Raw genomic sequence first — 21,834 nt, 5'->3', positions numbered from 1 at the left:
CAATCAAAAATAAATACAGAGTACACACAAAATCAAATATACTCGTATAAAACGATTAACAAAGCGTTTCAGACCAACTGCCAGAGATTAACATATTTTTAATAAGCTGCTTTACATCAGCGAGTTATGAGTGTGCGTGTGTGTGTCTACAGAACTTGACTTCAAAATGACAAAGGGCCAAATCATATTTTGTTAAAAAGCAAACAGCAGGCAGGCAAGTGGCAGGCTGGCAGGCTGGCAGGAGGAAACTCTCGAGACTGCCGGGCAGGAAGGAAGGAGGAGGCAGGCAGAATTTGGGGAGCCGGCCAGGAAGCACGCATCTGTACACTTCATGTCGAGCTAAATAAAGCAGATAAAGACCGTACAGACAGACAGATTGCCACACAAGGTGTCTGAATACATAGATGTTTGTCTGCATGTGTCTGTGTGTGTGTGTGTGAGAGTGTGTGTGTGTGTGGCTGAGAGTGAAAGTGCCTGCAATACTTATGACACAAATACACGCCTGATGTTAAAACAATGTAAAGTAATACAAAACGTTTTTAAGTCCCTTAGTCCGCACACAGCCGGCAATCACCACCAACACAAATCATTCACAATTTCTACAGTACTCTTCAATCCTCTACAATTGCTCTTCATAGCTTTTTAAAGTGGTCTACAGAAGACACCACAAGTTGACAATTGAGCTTGACGCTTCTTGGCAATAAAAAACTGAAATATATGTATTTTGAATAAAGTGTACTATTATGTATTGTATCTAAGGCATTTAACTTCGTCTAAATTTAACATTATTTAATAAAACAAATTAATAATGAAATAATTTCAAATACACCTTATTCTGTTTTCAGACCGTAGATTGTTTCCCTGAAAAAGTCGTGTAAAAAAAGACATTGATATGCAAAAAAAGTGATTGTTTCCTTATCTCTAAAAACAAGGATTTATGTTTAATTCATTAATTCACATATATAATGTAAGAATTCATTCTAGCTGTTTGTCAGCTGGGTGGGTTTGAATTTATTTATTTTGTGTTATTTTGAATCGTGCTAAAAGGAATAAAGTCGTGTAACAATAAAATTGTATAAAATTTTGAATTGAAATTGAAGTGTAAAAACAGAATTAGGTGTAAACATTTTTTTTCTTTCAGTATACCGGATTGAGCCTCTTTTAATATCAAAATTATAATATTAAAATAGACTTTAAAATACATATATTGCGACTTTTTATGTTGAATTCACAATTCAAATCGACAGAGCAGTTCATGTAAATGATACTTTAAAGCAAAATAGAAGACAAACTTAAATATATTGTCTGGCGCTGACAGTCGGCGACGTTGATGGGAACATTTGCGGGCCTCCACTTCATGGTTGTCTGCCTTGGAAGGCCATGGAACTGCCAGCCTTAGCGCTCTCTGGGTGGAGAGCAGCAGGAAAAGAAAAAGACGCGCACTCGCTCTGAAGAAAGGACGAGAAGCCAACTTCATACACACTTACAAAGGCGGCGACAAATCGACATTTGTTACGTTAAATGCTGATCAAATACACTTCCGCTCGTTTATCTGCGTAAATATTTTAACAGGCGAGCTAACAAGCTTACAACAAGAACAACAATATATGCCAGCCAAAAGGGAAGAAGGCAGGCAGCAGGCAGGCAGGCATCGAAAAGAAATGAAACAGAACTGAGTAAAATGAAATAATGGCAGGGTATGGGGAAGACGCTTGCGGCTCAAACACGACGAGCCAAGTTCTGAGTGTTGAAAACTTTTTCTGGAGCCCGCACTCGGGCGGCGACAATGACGCACACACACTCACACACACACACACACACACACACACACACACACACACACACACACACACACACACACAAGTGCACACACATGCAGACGGCAAACAATTGAATTGTTAAAAAGGGCAAAAATCTGTTGACAGCAACCAAGAGTCGAAATAGACAACAAAAAGGAAATTATTTACATTTAAGGCGAGCACACACAATAGGCACACACACCCCCGCCCCCGCCCCCACTCCCACTGACATACGTACACACACAAAGATACAGTTATCAGGCATTTGAAGTGTCAAGATGTTTTCTACAACAACAACAAAAATTCAAGTCGCACCATTTACCGCCCAAACGAGTGTCAGGAACTTTATTGAAATTGACAGTTTTTCGGCTTACCTCCGCAGGGAATGTGTAGCCCTCGACGCTGTGCTCGGATCCGAATTGATCATTCAGTCCATAGTGTATATGTATCTCATGAAAGCGATAGCGATAGGACAGTGGACCGCCCGAAATGTTTACAGGCATCTGCATTCCATCATAGTTGGCCACCGTATCATTGCCGGCAGTGAAGATGACACTGTGCCCAGTATTGCTAATCAGACCGCTTATCTGTGAGAGAAATAAGGTAACAGTATAGTACATAGTAGACATACATACATACATATGGTAGAGTGGGCCTCTAATTTAAATATATTTAATACATTATTAATAAATATGTAACAATCCTTAATGGGTTGACTATTAAGTAGATGGAAAGGATTTGAGTAATATCAAGCCCAATAATAATAAAGTTCTTATATACTTACATTACATTAAATCTCATCAAACTCAACTATTATTAAATATTCGTGAAAGTCTCAAATATCATTACGATAAATACTTAATCAAAATTATATTTTCACGACTAATCTAATTGTCAAGTAAATAATTTGTGCAGAACATTTATGAATGGAGTATCAGTTCCTAGAAAGGGAAAACCAACAACGTGTTGAAGCTAAACTCTACTGAACATAAAATTAACTTAAGGCCTTAAGTATACACTTAATTTCTCTTTTTTTTTCATAACAATAGGGGTTTGTATCATGAACTCACTCTGTGCTTATCAATGTGCATCGGTCGCAGATTGGGATCGAAGAGCAAACGCTGTGGCTCTAGATTCACTGGAGATTGTCGCCGCCCCTTGTTGCACAGCGACCACTCCGGGTTGATGAGACCCCAAAAGGCAGGACCTGCGGGAGAAGACGCGGCAATTAATTTTTGGAAAGCGAAGGCAGTTCATTTTATTTGCCGCAACAATTTACAGCTCAACATTTTCGGATTCTACAGATTTTTATCGTCTGTATGTGTGGGCTCCTTTTTGTGCTGGCCAAGTTATTGTTTTGATGTCAAATCGTTGGCGTGTGGACGCACACTAGCAGCAGCAACAACAGCAACAACAACAGAAATAGTAGTAATGGCTAGAACGACCCCACAAGATTTATGAACAATTGCGCCACGAGGCGCCACAAACTATGCTAAAGTTTTTGCAGTGCGGAAAATGCAGCCGCAGCATGTAACCTAAAAATGGTTGGACAAGCCAGCAGCAGCAACAAAAAAACAACAACAACAACAGCAACAATAACAACAAAACAAACAACAGCTATAGCAGAAAACTTGCGGTCGAGATGCCACAAAATGTGTGCGGACTCTGTGGGTGGCTCTGAAGCGTTTGGCTGGCAAGTTTTTGCCACTTAAATGAAGCTATTGCAATATTTTCCTTCAGAGGTGTTGGCATTGGTGGGAGCCCTATCCCAAGGGCCAGACGAGAGGACCAATCCCAACTCACAATCACACAGTCACACGTCCAAAGGAGACACCATCACCACTGACTGACTTACCGCCTTAATTTGTGAGGTTTGCATATGTATATATGTATATCTATATATATACATACATACAAGTATATAAGCAAACACCAATCGACAGGGGCGACCACCTGTCCGCCCATTTTGCCCATCGCTGCAACGTTAGAAACTTAATTTATGGCAGAATGGAATCAAGTTAAGCTACAATAAATAAATAAAATTCTATTTTATTTTTGTTCCCATCTGCCAGGCAGAAAGACAAGCAGGCAGACAGACAGACAGACAGCATTCTGAGAGGCCGTTTGTGTTCTTTTTACACAATTCTGGTAGAATTTGCGAGCTTATGCCAGGTATAAATCTATTTGAAGGCACATACGAATTCATGCACTGAAAGCGTTATTTGATACTCTAAAGAAAGCAGTCTGTTAATTTAAGGTTCGCTATTTGCGTTCAAATGGCCATGCATCTCTGAGGAGCAAGCAAGCAAGCGAAGCGCGGCGAACCGAACCGAACCGAACAAAAGCCATGTTCAAAAAACACAAACAAGAACAGAAAAGACAAACGAACTTTTTATCTCAATTTTCCTGCGTCTGCATAAAAAGTAATAAGTAAGTAAAATATTGAGATGGTTTGAGTTGCTTCATTGACTTTGAAATGCTGACAACTGGCAGCTAACAGACTGAACATCAAGGATGGAAGGGAGGAAAGGATGTTTACATTAATCCAAGGAGCATAGCTACAATAAATGTTGAAGACATAACAATTCACAAAAAGAAATTCAAATATCACGTGGCATTGATTTTGCTAAATATGGAAGTGAATAAATTGATAATCCCATCCCAAATAATATGCATTTAAGAAAGCATTTTAAACACTCCTTGCAGTTAATTAGGGGAGTAAACGGCAGATCGACACTATCAATTTTTTGCTCCAGTGCGCAATTTTCGAAACGTCATGGCTTTATGGCCTTCGCCGAATCATATTCAATTAGAGAGGACGCCTGTTTTAAATCAGCACACATCTTTCGACCTCCAACTCATTTGCTCCGCTTGACCAGTATGTAAGAGGAATAATTAAATCAGCAATTAAAGATAATAATACGTTTACCCTCTTCACGCCTCAGAGCCATGCGGGCAATCATTTAATTTTCAGTGTTGAAACCAAGAAGGGTCAGCATTGCAACCACATTATTGGATATTCTTGACTGAAGCGGAAAATGGTATTAAATACATAATTATGGCATGGCTGGCTGATACATAAATCACATAATGCTTGAATTCAGTTTGGTTGGTAAACTGTGGCTGCTTAGCCACAGCTTAAGCCCACCTCAAATCGTATTTGCGATACACATACTCGTACACCACACGCTCTGGCACACCTTGCTTAGCCAACATTTCTCAATATAACAAGCTGCTAACTGTAAACTGTTGACTCTAAGTTGCATTACACACGTCTAGGAGTCTAGGAGTCGAAGAGGCAAGGAAACTTGCTAGATGGCTCGCAAGCATCACATCAACACGTTTAGAGCGCTGGCATTCTTCTTGGTCCCGTTCTAAGCACCGCATGCACTGCAGCATAATATCCGAATACCGGATCCGCAATCAAAAGCTTCAATCATAGATACGCCACGTACACGCGTTCAAGCGATTGTTGACCTCAACGCCATAACAATTTTTAAGGCGTGCATTAAGCCGGCGAACGGAGAAGCACACAGACAGACGGATAGACGAGCGGACGAGCAGACGAGCCAGCTGAGCATGTCGCGACTGTGGCAGTCATCGACTGCAGTCGCAGCAAGTCTATTATATCGGGGATGTAAGCTGGCAAGGCGATGGGAAAGCGGTGGCCACCCGCTGCTATCTGTAAAATGGTTTCCAGTTGAGTCAATGAGGCAATTGCCAAACGATTTTAACAGCCATTAACAACATTAGTGGCAGGCTGGCTGGCTAGCTGGCTGTCAGGCAGGCAGGCGGGCAGGCAGGCTGGCTGGCAGAAGCAACAGTATAGACGAAGGAAGTTGAGATGCGGGAGCTTCGATTTGTACGCCGTGCGCCGTGCGCCGTGCGGTATGCAACGCTGCACGCTTCGCTCGCTTTTATTTGGATCGTTACGCGTGCAAATCACGTTAAACAAGTAGTACGTAGTAGCCTGCTCTTCTCCTCCCTGTTCTTCACCATTCTGTCTGCCACAGTGCCTCCCCAACTACAGACAGGCTGGCTGGCTGCCTGGCTGCATCAACACTCAACAAAACGATGGAGTGGAAAAGCTGCAATTGCGAAAAATTCATTTTCTGTTCTCCCAAGTACTCAAAAGGTGGGAAAAGAATATGTATGCATTTAATTATTACCTTTTTTATTGCAAATTAAAATGAAACTACACAATTTCAATTATATGGGAGCTAACACTGAGTAAATGTAATCATTAGAATGGGAATATTGAATTATTTTCCCCAGAAAATCATACCAAAGAACAGTTCTAGTAAGATCGAAAACCACAACAGCATAATTAAATTTGATTTCTTTCAGAAGAAGCAGTCTTGCAAATTTCAAAACAAGTAGTTATACTCTTAATTCTGAGACTCAATAGACCGTAATGTGTTTTGAATTTTGCAAGAACAAACCAATGCGTGCAAATATTCAACAATTTACCAATGAAGACATGGAGAAGTTTTTCATTTAATTAAACATATTGTATTTAATATTTTTAAATAATTATTTATTTAATTTTTGAGATAATTATCAAAAGAAATAAGGCAATGTTATTATTCATTTTTAGAATCTCTAATAAATATGCTACTTCTATAGAATTCTCTAAATTGTCAGAGCAACTTTAAGACTTTGATAAGAGAGATTTAAGTCCTCGTAGAAGGAATGTAGATATAAATTCACTTGAACTTTATGAACAATATTCTATTTTTTATTTGGTTTTTTTTTCGAGTGAACTTACTTGCCTTATTGGCATGTTATTTTTCTTATTCTTGTTGCTTACTTTGCCTTTTGCCACACTTGCTGCCCATGTTGTTGTTTTTGTTTCCGCTGTTGCTATTGCTGTTTGTTTGGCATATCAGCGCGCAGCTTTGGGCATTAGCTGCGCTTAAAACGCAGAAAAGTATGCAGCAGAAGGCAGAAGGCAAAAGGCAGCAAGCGGCAGACAGCATTTGGCAGTGCATTACATTGCATTGCATTACGCTTACGTTTGCGTTTGCGTTACGTTAGCTTGCCCTGATGTAATGCAATTTCACACACACACACACACACACACACACACACACACTCCTGTGTGTGTACATGCTGACATATGTGCATGTGTATCTACTCGTATACGTGCACAGTGTCGAACAGTGCAATAGAAACTTTATTTTGAACTCACGTATATCTCGGACTCAATTTGGAAATGGTTTTTTATTATTTTCCACAAGTATTTAAGCAATTGTGAGAATTTCTCATTTTCAACTGTTCTAATCGAATTGCTTGCCCTTATTAATGGAAACATTTTAGGTAAATAACTGATGAGTTGTACAATATCAAATTTATTTGATTGCATTTAGCATTTTGTGGAAGTTGGAAGTTCTGGATGATGTGGCAAATTTTGGAACCTATTCAGCTGGCCAATACTGTACCCGTACATCTACATACTCGTCGTATAACCAAAATCGCAGGCAGCTTACGATTATGTAAATGCATGGATGCCAAAAAGACAAAACTTTGTTTGGGATTTTGTTGCAATTTGTTGCAGCGCGGCGAGTCGACAACACGTGTGACAAAACGAAAGGCGCTTATGCATGCAGGCAACAACAACAGCAACAATAACAATAACAATAACAAAAGCAACAACTAGATTGGTGGCATCACCATCACCATCAGCATCAGCATCGGCAACAACAAAAACAAAGGCATCGACAGCAACTACAAAGCGACCGTCTTCATGTTCGTGTTCCTGTTCCTGTTCCTGTTCTATTCTTTCCTTTCTTTTATTTTCTCTCTCTTCCCTACTCTTTTGGGGTTATTTGTCTGTCTGGCAGCTGAAAAATCCAATTCAAAATTCAAAGCACTTGAACTTATTTATGCATTTGTCTTCTGCAAATGGCGCATCGTAGTCTGGAAGCATCCACCTACCCGACCGCTTCCTCTCCCTCTACCCGTGCCTCTACCCATCCCTCTAGTGACTACCTACCGTCAGTCTGGACTCTAATGAGATTAAGACGAACGGCTGGAGCAGCAGCCTGGCCAAGTCGCATCCTTATCGGCTGTCTGCCGGCAGTGTCTGCGCTATAATCTCCACGGACGCAACGGCTTGGCCAACACCCGGGCAGCTGTGAAGGGCCAAGCGAATGGGAAAAGGCACTGGCTGCAGTGGCAACAGCCGCATCTACGGATCAGACAGAGGCTCAGGATCGGGCGCCATTGTCGACTTGTGACACATTACGTATTTTTGTTAGCCAATAGTCTATGTGTGCGTCTCTCTCTGTGTGTGTGTGTGTGTGTGTGTGTGAGTGCGAGTGCTGGCTGTGTCTGCTGTGTGAGCTTATCACGTTTCAACGCTAGACAGTGCTACAAGCAAAGTTCCTTATTCCATACACACACCCACACAGAGAAAGACACACACACACACTGACATTGGTGCTCACTTTGTCTGCTTTTACATTTGACAGCTGCAAAGCTGCTGATGAGGAAGCAGCCATGGAGGCTGTGTATGAAGAATGGTATGAGGGTGCCGGTTCATGCAGTTCACGCATGCAATGGCACTCGCTGGGAAAATTGTTTTACAACAACAAGCAGCTCACAATGCTCGCGGCAGGTGCAAACGGAAACACAAACGCTTTTTAACGCCAAAAACTGTGCTCTGCTCTGCTCTGCTTTTTACCCAACTTTGTTGCACATGCCTGCAACGGCAATGGCCAGCACTGCTGTTACGCCACCTCTGCTGCTGCTGCTGCTGTTGCTGCTGTTGCTGCTACTCGTATTGTTGCTTTTCTTGTTGTTGCTATTTTTGTCGTACTTGTAATGCTGTTTCGTTGGCTTGCCTTTGATTAAAACTTACTTTGTTGCAGGTATTTATGAATAAATGGCCGGAACGTGAGCGCACATCGAAGCCCAAATGCCAAAAAGCTTGACACGAATTTCAGCTTTACGCCACACACGTTAAGTGTGCAGGTGGGAGGAGAAAATATGTATATACAAGTAGAAGATATAGCTGCAGCTTACCCGATATGCCATCATATGTCCACCATTCCTCCCAACTGACTGCGTGTAGAACTGCAAAAAAAAGTGAGACGAAGACATGATTTTTATATACATTTTTTTAAGGTCTTATATTAAAAATATCTTTAGATATTCAATTGGCAAGGTGACATTTATCTTTTGATTATAAAAAATACATTATTAATACACTTTAACAATTGCTAAATGCTAAATATAGTTTAAAGCCAAGTGATAGCAAAGTTTTTTAGGCGCATATTATAGGTGTCTGGGCTGTCAACCTTTGGTCCCTCCTTAAACTAATATAGCTCTTCTATATAGCTTCTTCTTTTTGTATTGCGCTATTCTTCTATTCTATTCTTCCATCCTTTGTGTATCGAAAATCACCAGAAATGGCATTCAGAAAAGAAGTAGTCATGTGCAATTTTTAAACATAAATAAATAAATAAATTAATTAAACATCAACTAGAAAACAAAGTGTCCAGAAAAGCGTTATGCACTCTACCAGGAAGTTGGCAAAGCTCTCCAAAAAAACGTAATAGCTTAGGCAATCGTTGGAGCATAGTCGCCCTCTTTAGCTCGAAATTGCGAATCATGTTCAGTTCTCCACAGCTGACAACTATGGGTTAGTCTTAAGCTGAGGTGCATTGTCTGCACTTTGCTTGAGCAGTGGCACGGGTTTTTGTTTTGTGTGTGTGTGGGAGTTCTAGCCTCCAGTGGCGACCAAAAACGGAACCATTGCCTCTTTTCTGGCACGGCAAATAACAACAACAAAACAAGAAAAACAGCGCTGGGCTGCACACATTTCGCAGTCATAGCAATGGTTGTTTTATATTTATTTTTTGCGGCCCCAAGGCGCTTGCCAAGTCGCTTTGTTGGAGCAGAGTTCTTGTGCTCCATGTACTTTTTGCTCCTTGCCATGTTTTTTTGTGCCTTTAAAGCACAACAGCACTTGAAATGATTTTTGCTTACTTGCCTTTTTAATTTTTTTCCCCTTTCTTAGCGTGCTCACGCTGTAAATTTACTTCCGTCACTTGTTAACTTTAACATTCATCGACACTTTTTGCTTTGGTCTGTGGCTCTTACACACCTACAAACCTGCGAGCCCGCACACATACAAATATATATATATATATATATATATATGTGTGTGTGTGTGTGTAAAGAGAGCGCACATAAAGCACTTTGTTATTTTGACAGCCAACAAAAAGCACGCCAACGCCTTTGCTGCCTGCCTTGCAGCTCGTCATCACCCCTCACCACAACTCCCCAGCTCTCATCCTTCGTCATCAACCTTAGCCTCGTGGCCACCGCCACCGTCGTCACCATCGTCGCCACCATCGTCATCGTCATCGTCATCGTTGCGCTCCAACTCAAATCAAAGTCAAGAAATGTCGAGTCATTAAAAAGCGTTGCCCATTTGCCAGCGTCTCCGCCCTCTGCCTGCCACGCCTCCGCTCGTAGCGCCTACAAAGTGCAGCAGTGCGAGGCGCCAGGACTCGACGCCAAATGCAATGCACTTTTTTGTTGTATCCCTCCATGCGCTTGGCTTTTGCACTCGGCCACATTTCGTTGGCTAAGGAGCATGTTGGGCGCTTTGTATTGATTTTGAAATATTTATACAGCAAGCGGTTGGCACGGGGTGGGGGGCGGAGCGGCTATGGGGGAAAAGGGGTAGCTAAAAAAAACCTTGAAAACTGTTTTTCGTTTTCATGGTATGGCAAATGTTGCGTTTCCGCACTTCGCCAGCAACGAACCTTTGGCCAAACCCGTGCCCTCCTTATGCCGCCGCGTCTACCCTAGCCGCAGGTCCTGGCTGTCGGGCAAGCGTAAAAGGCTTGGCACTTTTCATTTTCATTTTCATTTTTTCCCTTCATATATATACAAGTATATATGTATGTCTGTATTTTTTCAACAATAATAACAATAATAATAATATTGCAAAGTCATGGGCAATGATTGAAATTAATGGATTTCTAAATGTTTTGCGTCACTGCTGCGCCAACAGTCTTCCTTGTGGAGCGGGTTGAGCGCATAGAGAGTTGGAGCTGGAGTGCTGGGAGGCGGAGGGGGGTTTCGGTGAGTGTAAAGTGTAAGGCCTTCTGGCATACATACTCGTACATATGTGCATATAGTACATATGTTGCAGCTGCGCGCGCTTAACCGACAAATTGTTGCGCTACATGGCAAAAATGTTGGCCCCAGCCGCAAGTTTTGGCCATGTTTGTGTCTAATTTACATGACAAAAACAAAAAGAAGCTCAGTTCTAGTGTGATGGTGTGAGTGTTTAGTTTTATGTGACGTTCTCTCTCTCTAGTTTAATTTCATTTTAATGTTTTTGTGTGAAAATCCATTGAGCTGCAATACTTGCGACCAACGACCATTAGCGTCCTGCCAACAATTTTTGCTCGTTTGCCACACTTTTCTTTCGTTGGCATTTGTTTCTATTTTCTCCCCCTTCGCTCTACTCCCCTTCGCTTGCAGGGCCGGCAGGGAATCCTGAGCAAGGACCAGCAACTGCCTTATGTCGCGCTGACCTCTGCTGCAGCTTTCTTTTTTACGCCCCGAACTTTTGCTCGTAGCTGCGCTCACCATTTCAAAGTTATTAGCGTGCAGCTGAGCAACAAATGCATTTAGTTTCGTGTTAAATAGTTAAACTGAAATTAATGATAATGCCCCAAGTGTGTGTGATTGTCGATGTTGGAAGTGGAAGTTGTTAGGCACTCTACCTTCCTAACTTGAAAGACGAAGAAAAAAAAAACTATAGCTGCAACTAAAGCCCGACACATACTACTTGTAAGTATATGTATGTAGGCATTAAATAAATCTATTCAGCTTATAAAAAGCTGTGTCTACTTATTTTGTTGCTGCACTATCAATCGCAACTGATAATAAAGGCTCTTGATCAAATGCTGGACAATGCAAATAGTAATATTCGATATTATAATTGGTTGCGAGAATTGCATCTAAGAGAGTGACTTAAAGTAACTAACGCTTCTTTAGGAAATAGTGTGTAAATGTTGTAGTACTTGTAATTGCATGCAATTTATAATTAAATAAACTATAGTGCTCCTTGTACTAAGAACGATTTAGTTAAAGTAAAGGCGTTATAAACTCCTCCTCCTCCATAATTCTACTAAACAGATATTGGCATGGAAACGTAGACTTAGAAGGAATTACTGCCAAGAGACAGCCAATTTGTTTAAACAAAAAAACAACCTTATGCCGCTCTGCAAGCTTTTGCTCGATTCCAATCAATAGTTCAAGCAAAGGAAGTATTTGTCCAATGTATTGAACGGCGAAAACTTTGGCGGGCAGGCAACTTTATGTTTTTTTTATTAGTATACAAATTACTGAACTATGTTTATTTAAAATAAAATGTTCAAGTTTGTTTAAAAAAGCAATAAAAAATACAGTTTTTCATAAACTATCTATATCCACAAAAAATCATTATTATTAGTATATATATTATATATATATATTAGTCATTAATATTAGTATAGTAGGTCGTATCACTATATTCCTTTATTGATAAGAAAAGAAGATCCCAAATGGGCTGATTCTTACTTATTTTGGGGAAACATTTCAAATGTTATTCAAATAATAGTTAATTTGATTCGGGAGTGGACATAATTTATTATTACTCAGAAAATATTCTACTTGCTTTTAAACAAATTAAAAATTTAATGCCAATTTGGCGTTGTAAATGCTTGCAAAATAAGCAAATGGAGTTGGTCGAATATACTTGTAAAACATTTTATGTATATATTAGCGCATGTGTGCTTTTCCCATGCAACTTTTGAATGCATTCAAACCGTATCTATTTCATCCATATTGGTGAATGGAGGGATGCTTTAAAATGTACGACAAAACAATGTGTTATGTGTTGAGTATTTATATGACAGTCTTTTCAAGCTATTTTTTCGAGCACCGCAAAATGCAATCCTCATCTTGATGCCACTCATTGACGTCACTGAATCGGGAAAATTTGATATGATGAATTCATTTCAACATGAAATGTAGGTGGACTGTGGCAATGAAAGCAAACAAGTTGCAAGCTTTACGGCGATAAATTGTGGCCCTTTGTATCATGGACATAATCAAAATGGTCCAAAAGCTGTAAAGCAAACATGTTGCGTATTATGTTACAACACAAATACAGAGCCGGCATTAGTTAGAACACGGCTTTAACACTAAACGGTAAACGGTGAATGGCAGACGCGTGTAAAAAAACAATCAGCTAAAATGGCAAACAGGAAACGTCGCGTCGCCATGAAAGCGTGGCTGAAACAACGCACACGTCAATCCTTTTGTTTACCTGCAAAACAAATGCAAAGCACGACACAACCACCACCACTCCCACCTGCCCCCCCCCCCCCCCCTCTTTCCATTGGCACTTTCCCGGAAGGCCACGAGGCGTGTTTTTGGGCATGGCCCGGTCATGTTTACGTGTTTTTAAATACGCCGCCGACTACGACGACGCCGCGACATCGAAGTGGATGACGATGACGATGACGACGAGGACGACAACGACAGCGAACAAATAACAACAAAAAACATGAAAATTGAGCGCAAGTAAAGTGTCACCATTAATTTCCGGCGTTGTAAACAAGTCGACGATGGCACGATATACAAACTGAACGGCAGGCGGGCAGCGCCAAACACTAACTACTTACCCGTACATATACCCGCATAGAAGGAAAAATCGAAATTGAAAATCATGAGGCGCACAATGCCTTGGCTTCTGGTCTCCTCGACTGTCCTGCGAGCGTCCTTCCTCCATCGAGCGCTTTATGTGCCGCTTCTAATTGCCAAACAGAGCAGCCACACAGACGGACAATTAGCATGTTGCCCAAACCCAAACCCAAACCCTAACGCTGGCTTAGATCCGGGCCCAGCCCAAGACCCGTGACCGGGCTGCAACAATGTGCGACCAATAACCATAAAGGACGACAAGCTAGCTAACTGACAGACGGACAGGCCGACAGACAGACAGACAGAGAGACAAACAAACAACAGCAGCAACAACAATTACAGCCACGCCGTCTGAATGCCAACTATTTTGGTTATTATGTTGTCGGCCATTAAGGTGCGACTGCCAACGATTTTAAACTTGTGTACGGACCTAGGACTGCAGGACTAGGAGTTCAGTGTTCAATGCCCAATGCCCAATGCTCAATGCCAAATGACGACTCCTAATGTTTGCAGTCTGGTCAGCCGGTGCCGCCCAGTGATAAGAAATTCAATTTGTAATTAATAGTAGGAAGTGCGACAATAACAACAACGGCATCAACAACGAGCAGGGAAAAAGCCACTCTCTAGAGATACACATTTCGCTAAGCCGGGGACAAAGTGTAGATACATTTAAATGCTATTGCTTTAAATATTGGACAAATGATATACTGTGTGCTTTAAAGCTTTAGCAACCAGGCTGTGAATAGACTGAATTCGGGAATATAAATAGCCCGAATCACTCTAAAGATATTACAGGTAGCTTTGGAACTCCAAATATTGGAATTAGTATTTGGCAATACATTTAAAAAAGTAAATGAACTTAATGGAAAAGAGCAGTTCTGTTATTGTTAGATAGCTCCAATAATTTCATGAAATCAAAAGCAATTTACAAATATTTGCGAAAAGTCTTGAATTTCAGAATGACTGTATTTTAAATGTTCATTCGAAACTTGAATAACAAAATAGTTCTGTTGTACAAAAATAAATTAAATATGCATATCAGAGCATGAGTTTTGAAGCGAGCCTCAAATCGTCAACTTATCGAAAATGTGTGTGTGTAGATATAGAGAACATCCTGCGTTCAAAAGGACTTTCGAAAATAGCTTTTTGACACATGTCAAGGGCTGTGCCAAATTTCAAAGCCCACCTAGCAATTGTCATGCGTCACATGTAAATTAAGAGCGCTGAAGCCGCCTGTCTTGCCCCATCCTGCCCCATCCTGCCCTGTCCTGCCCTGCCCTGCCCAGTCCTGCCCTGGCTTGGAGTCGCAAACAAGTGAAAGCCTTCAATCAATGTCGTCAGATCGCGAGCTGCTCACAACTCCAAAATGGGACAACTGGCTTGCCTTTATTTTCTAGCCATGGAAGCCTCTTTCAACAAAACATTTTCATTTTCATTGACGTGCAACGGCCACACAGACGACGATGACGATGACGACGATGGCGATGGCGATGGCGACGTTGACGACTTTGCCACACCTCGTTCTTTGATTTTTATTAAGTTTCGTGTACATGGGCCATGTCTTGCTTCTGCCTTTGGCTTTGGCTTTGGCTTTGCGTTTGCCACGGGTCTGGGCCACGCCTTTGTTTAGTTGTTGCCAACAAGCGAACGACAGGACGAGCGAAACACCGACAGACCAAACGCCCAATCGGCCAACCGCCCAACCGCCCGCCTGTCCGCATGTCCGCCCTTCAGCTAATGGTAAATGCCATTTCAATTACGTACACAATACTAAAATTTTATGCCGAGCTGCGTTTTTGTTTTCCCCGATTTCCATTTGCGCTTTAAGTGCATTTCCACAATGACCCAACAAAAACATCAGAGAACAGAAAACTGTTGGGCAGCAGCAGCAGCAGCAACAGCAACAGCAGCAATGCAATGTGGGCGGTAGGTGTGGCAACCAAAGGTAGCAGGTCTGTGCTTGCACTCGTTATAATCAAAATCAAGCATATCACCACGCCCCCCGTCCCCATTCACCCTTGATGGGCAGTTCTTTTTTATTAAGCACGGACTTCAAATTGCAGCCATCAATACGGCACATGCACGGAAATGCAAGATATAGGTAGTACTCGATAAGGGGAATAGCCCTGGACTGAACTCTTTTCTTCAAGAGAAAACACTCTAAGTATTATTTGAAAATTATTCATTTATTTAGACGTATTAGTTGATTTTGACTTCTATCGACTTGCTACAATGCTACATCACAACCTTCAGCTGCCAACAGTGAGAGGGAAAATCTTTCCCATTCTCTTAGAACTCTCCAGCAGCCCTGGGATCAGCTCATTAAACAAGCTAAAATGCCACTAAGATGAATATTGAATTCAACTGTTGGGAGGATATGTAACGCCTAGAAGAAGCGGCAGAAAAAAAATTAATTTTCTTGTTGAATTCTTAACTGATTTTGAAAAAAGGAAGCTGTGAGCATATATGGCGTACTATCTGTGTTGGACTCTTTATGCATTATATAGACACTTTTCAGTAGAAGACTCAAAAGGGTTTACTCTTAGCTATTTAGTGCCGAATAAGAACTTGGAACTTATATTAATTAAATCGACTTAGGAACAACAATTATCTAGTATGTAAGTCACTGAAGAACACTATGTATTCATATTTGGTATTTTTGCAGTACCATGAGAAATGAGATACAGCGGGAAAATAACTACACCTTATTCTGTTTTTGCACGGTAGATTGGTTCTAGAAAAAGTCGTGTAAAAATACATTGATCATATGTTATTTTGAATCGTGCTAAATTGAATAAAGTCGCGCAACCATCTATACAATTTTTAATTTTCAAATCAAAACCGTGTAAAAAAAGACAGTGCAAAAACAGAATTAGGTGTACAACTATTCCCGAACTTAATAAATTCATTTGAGCAGTTGGAAGCTTCGAGTGGTTAAGTGTGTAATAGAAATAAAAACTCTTGTCTTTACTGCTCTAGAGCAATAATCGAAGGAACCGAAACATAAACATATACTCGTAGAGAAAACTAAAAAGAAAAAGAAACTCTAAAACTGTTGCTGACGTTGCTGTTGTTGTTGTTTTTTAGAACTGTTTTGCATTTGGCAATTTATTTACGGCTGGAAACCGTGCAGTCTGGCTCGAAGTTTCGTTGTTTCCGCTTTTACGACCTTTGTGAAATGTCTCGCTAAATCTTCGATGCCAGCACAAAACTGTCAAATGTGACTGTGTGCGTGTGCGTGTGTGTGTGTGTGTGTGTGTGTGTGAGGTGTGAGGAGGTGGTGTTTATTGGGCGGGGACCGGATTGTCGTAACAAACGGCACGCAAAACACCTGTCAAAAAAGTTGGGAGCCCACGCTTTCGATTGTAGTTTTGTTCTTGTCACTGCTCAAGCTGCCAATAAGCGCGTCAGCGTCAGCGTCAGCGTCAAAGTCAACGACAACAACAGCAATAACAACAACAACAAGAACAAGAACAACAACAACTGGAACTAGAACTCCAATAGCAGCAACAAATACTCAAGAACAAAAAGTGCCGAAAAAAGCGAACAGAACAGGTGGAACAGCAACAATAACATCAACAATCGCGCCATTTGACTGCTCTTTGTAGTTCACGGCTTATGAGGCTGGCTGCCTGCTGGGCAGGAATGGGTTGCTGGGAGCGAAGGGTGGCCAATAGAACGCGTTATTGACTTAACTGGCTGCAGGGCTGTTGTTGTTTCTTCTTGGGCTTTTTTCCCCACACTTCTCAAGTGAAGCAGACATGTCAGGATACATTTTTTGCGGCTCTCTTTCCATTTTTTATTTTTGGTAGGCTAGTGTTGATTTCAACCAACTTACAATGCAAATGCCAATGCATAGTTGCCCTGTTGTTGTTATTGTTGTTGTTGTTATTGCTTTTATTGCAACGCATATGGCGCCTGCCTGAAGTCGCACTCGAAACCAAACTGAGCCCCGAAGGAAGCGGCACTTTGGCTTTGCATTCCATAAGCAACTTTCGTCACCCAGACACTGGGTGTTGAAGAGCCAAATGGAGGTGGGAAGAATAGAGAAGAGCAGTGTGGGGTAAAGGCTAGAGGAAAGCAGCTTAGCAAGTGCAGCAGCACGAGATACCAGTTTTCTGAGTGAACAGCCGTTCCGTTGACTAATACAATAGCGGAGGCTAAATCTGCTGTGATGCAGGGCTTAAGCAAGCAAAAGTGCTAGAAACTTGGAGAGCGTACTAGGAAGGATAATACGAGTATAGAATTATTGAAAATAATCAACGAATTGTAACCTCAATTCGGGAGCTCACATGCCCTCAGAGAATATTAAAGTAATTATTCCTTAAAATGACAACGAAATCTCTACTTAATAACTAGCTCTGACACTCTGAATACTCTAATTAATTTCCTTGAATACTCAAGTAGTAGTAGATAGTAAGAAAAAACTAAAAAGAAAAGAAAAGAAAAGTGTTTAAGCCATTTGTATGAGAATTGGGGAGTGCTCGTATATTATTGTTCCCATATGATCCAATTTATTCGAAACACGCAAAGCAACTCTCCAAGGGCTGTCATTCCAACACTTCCTCCCAAAACGGCTCTAGCCGACTCACACCTGTCACTCCGTTTACCAATTGTCAGCTCGGATTAGTCAAAGCAATGCCGTTGACCCACTTAGGAAAGGAAGAAAGAAGACGAAAAGTAGCAACAACATCAAATTTCGCTCGCAAATACCCACGACATTTTTTTAAAACATAAGCACGCAACAAGGGGGCGAGGAACCAGACTCTGAGACTCTGAGTCGCGAAAGCGGAGCAACAGAGACGGAATCATTATAGTAGTTACTCCGTGCCACTTCAAACAAGCGGCGAAACAATCTCGCTAGAAAAAAATGTACTTAAATATTAGCAAGAGTTGCTGCCTGTCGGCAGCCCGTGCTCCGTGCCCCATGCCCCGTGTCCCTGCTACCCTAGCTAAACTCCTTCTCTTCCCGAGCCCCCCCCTCCCACCCTATAGCCTACGGCTGTCGCCCATTGACGTCGCTGCCGTCGCTGTTTAAGTCAGTGACAGTCACTGAGAATGTCAGGTTTAAGCGTAAATTTTCAGTGACACTGATTTGTTGCCATTGTCGGGGGCGTCACTGCCGCGAGCGCGCACCTTTTGTGACTGACTGACTGCATGGCTGACTGAGGGACTGACTGAGGAACTGACTCCACTATCTGCCTCTTTGTCTATCTGTCTGTCTGTCTGTCTGTCTGTCTATCTAGCCTTACGGCCTTCGCTTCGTTTCTCTTGTAGTTGCACATTGCTTGTTGCTTTGAGTGCTAGCTCTAGTTACACTGAGATTATTTTGTGGTTGTTCTAACTTCGATACCCGTACTTCAGAATTTGAATTGGAGCTATAAATACAAATATAACTGGACACAAAGTTGAACAACGTCATTAATAATACAATCTGGCCTGCTTTCATTTTATGCGATCCAGATAATTCAGATCTTTTACTACCTTTCGAGTGGACATGAAATATAATGAAAATTAAGGCCCGAAATGAGGCCGAGCATCTACATTTTTGTGGTGAGGGGGAAGAGCTAACAAAGCAGTACTAGTAACTATTACTCAAATAAACCAAAACAAGTAAACTAGAATATAAAAATCTATAAGTTTTACGAACATCTATCCAATAGAAGAACAACTTATAAATGGTTATTTCCACTTCACTTTTTTTTTAAATAAGCTTTCTAGCTTTTTACATACATATGTACACAAAATAATATAATTATACCAACACTTAAAATGACTCAATCGAAATCATATTGCTGGCATATTGGTAGATTCTGGTAAGCCCATTAAGAGTTAATCTTAGAATGCTGGGACCATCGCATACATAAGATTAGAGAACTTTCCTCTCTCTCTCTCTCTCTCTCTGATGATTAAGTAGATGTTTTTTGTTTTTCAATGTGTACCGCTCCTGTTCTTGTTGTTGAGTGTACAATTGTTGTTGCTGTTACTGTTGCTATTGCTATTGTGACTGTTGTTGCTGTCATGACTTTTTCTTGCTGAAAATTGTTCTTTTTCGTTGTTTGGCTTGCGCTTTGCACTTGTGCGCCATTTTAACTTGACTCGCATACAGCCACATGACAAAATGTGCAACACTGTGGTTGCATTCGGTTGGCTTTGCTGTGGTGGTTGCTGTTGCCATGTTGCTATTGTTGCTGCCGCTGCTGCTGCTGTTGTTGGTGCACTCATTATTGTCAAGTTGCTTTTACACATTCTACTCATTTAGGTTACACAATGCAAAGCATTACAGGTCACAGGCAGCAGCAACAACAACAACAACAACAACAACAACATGAAGAGCAATGACAAAACATTAAAAGGCACAAAAATGTGTAGCAGAAGTAGCAGCAGCAGCAGCAGCAAAAACAACGAGAGGCCGCTTGTTGCAGGTGTTGGACTCGTAATGCACTTTGCCTGCCCACAGTCCGTGGAAGTTTTGCTCTTGGCCACATGCTCGGCATTTCCTATCACTCTCAAATGTGCCAGCAACTTTTCCCTATTTGTTGTTGCCCCTACGACTGATGTTGTTATTGTTGTTGTTGTTGCTTGTGCTGCTACTGCTACTGCCAAGTGACCAAGAGCGCAAACACTGAAAAGTTAAGCGCGCCCATTTGCACTGCTTTCCAATGCCCGCAGCGTTTTAATGATGTTTCTTCCACACCCCTCTGCTTCTCCTTAGCTGCAGCTGCAGCTGCTGCTGTTGTTGTTGTTGCTGTTGTTGAATGACCGGATGACCGGATGACCGTAAGACCGCAGCAACAGACCCTGCAATAGCCTGGCGGGCAAGTCTCAGTAGCTGCAAGTCCCTTCCCATTAGCCACCTTCTCTACACCCAGTCCTAGTCCTAGTCCGAGTCGCAGTCGCAGTCGCAGTCCTTTTCCCAGTCCCATTCACAAGCCAATCGCAGTCCCATGCCCTGTCGCCTGGCTCCCTCTGCTGTGTCTCTTCTGCGCTGACGACACGAACGACAACATCAAGTGACAGGCGCAGTTAATTAGTCTAAGTGGAAATGGTGCACAAACTTTAAGTACGTTGCTTATTGTTGTTGCCCTTGTTGCTGTTACTGTTGCTGTTGCTGTTGCTGCCACTATGCTGCATTGCTACTTTCACTCATTGCCACTCTCCTGCTCCGTCTATCTTCTGTTAATTTTTGTGTAGCTTTGGCCAGTCCCGATCTCGGCCCACTTTAAATATAACCATTTTAAAAGCGCATTCAGCGTGTTGCGGCTTTTGAAGTTTCTGGCTGAAGTTGCTGCTGAGCTGCAGCAGAAGCTGAAGCTGAAACTGAAGCAGCTGTTGCTCCTGCAGTCTCAGCTCCGGCCAGTCTGTTCCCTGGAAAATTGAAGAGCTGAGCTCGAGGGCCTTTTGAAACAAAAGATTGTGCTCAGGCGACGATGCATAACTTATAATACAGCAACAAATAACTACATAATGAAGAACAGATGCAGTCAACCACCGACTACAGCGTTGGCTTAAAAATGAGTAACCAATATTGAAGTTGCCAAAGGCTATTAGTACTATTTATTACAGTTTCCGCACATGAATTATTTAAATGAGACTTTTAGAGAATCCTATTTAAATAATACAAAGAGATTCGTGCTAAGAAGTATAATTTCTCATCACTAAACATACAACTTTTATGTGCAAATAAGGAGTATGCAACTCAGCCAATTCATTTTAAAATTTAACTTAAAACGTCAAAGAATCATAAAAGTCTTAGAGCTACATGCATATATATGCGTCCAATTTGAATTTAATTCAAGGGAATTACAATTAAATTCAAATGCAAAGGCACATACATACGAGTATATAAATCAGAAGTAAATAGTAAAATCAAATAGTAAATAGTAAGATGAATGCCAAAAATTCGAAGTAAAGTAGCTTAAAATGTAAACAAACACACAACTGTATAATTTGAGATACATTCAAGCATTCATTGAGATTGAGACTACTATACATTGACGTGTTAGCTATATTTGTGTTAAGAATTTGAATCGAAAGTTCATAATACTTAGAATGGGAACAAAAAATAGTAAGCCATAAACCATTTAGCTTACGCATAAGCGTCCATTTTCCAATCAAATTATTAGTCTTTAATTTGGTTGCATTCGAGCCTAGTTCGCTCATTCCACAAAATATTTGCCAAAGCACAAATCTAATTTTAAAGTCATGCCCTGTGTAGAGCACAACCCACACACACCTACAAACACACTTATACACTGAAACATGCGAGTACACACGTACAGACATGCCATCGCTATCCCATAAATAAGCCGCAAGGTCG

General features: G+C 41.3%; 1 protein-coding gene across 1 annotated transcript in view; it reads right to left on the bottom strand.

The window, feature by feature from the left end:
* The window catches only part of LOC115627911 (carbonic anhydrase-related protein 10), a 53,247-nt gene that overhangs the window by 16,172 nt on the left and 15,241 nt on the right, over window positions 1-21,834 (bottom strand). The window contains exons 2-4 of the mRNA XM_030523806.1: window positions 8,826-8,876; window positions 2,870-3,006; window positions 2,174-2,386 (exon numbers count right to left, since the gene is read on the bottom strand). Of these exons, the coding sequence (XP_030379666.1) occupies window positions 2,174-2,386; window positions 2,870-3,006; window positions 8,826-8,876 (401 nt within the window). The remainder of the gene's footprint in view (window positions 1-2,173; window positions 2,387-2,869; window positions 3,007-8,825; window positions 8,877-21,834) is intronic.

The sequence above is a fragment of the Scaptodrosophila lebanonensis genome, unplaced genomic scaffold (assembly GCF_003285725.1).
Source record: "Scaptodrosophila lebanonensis strain 11010-0011.00,11010-0021.00 unplaced genomic scaffold, SlebRS2 tig00000098-arrow-pilon, whole genome shotgun sequence".
Lineage (NCBI taxonomy): Eukaryota > Metazoa > Arthropoda > Insecta > Diptera > Drosophilidae > Scaptodrosophila > Scaptodrosophila lebanonensis.
Note: the sequence above shows the minus strand (reverse complement) of the source record. Positions and strands in the feature narration are given on the sequence as shown.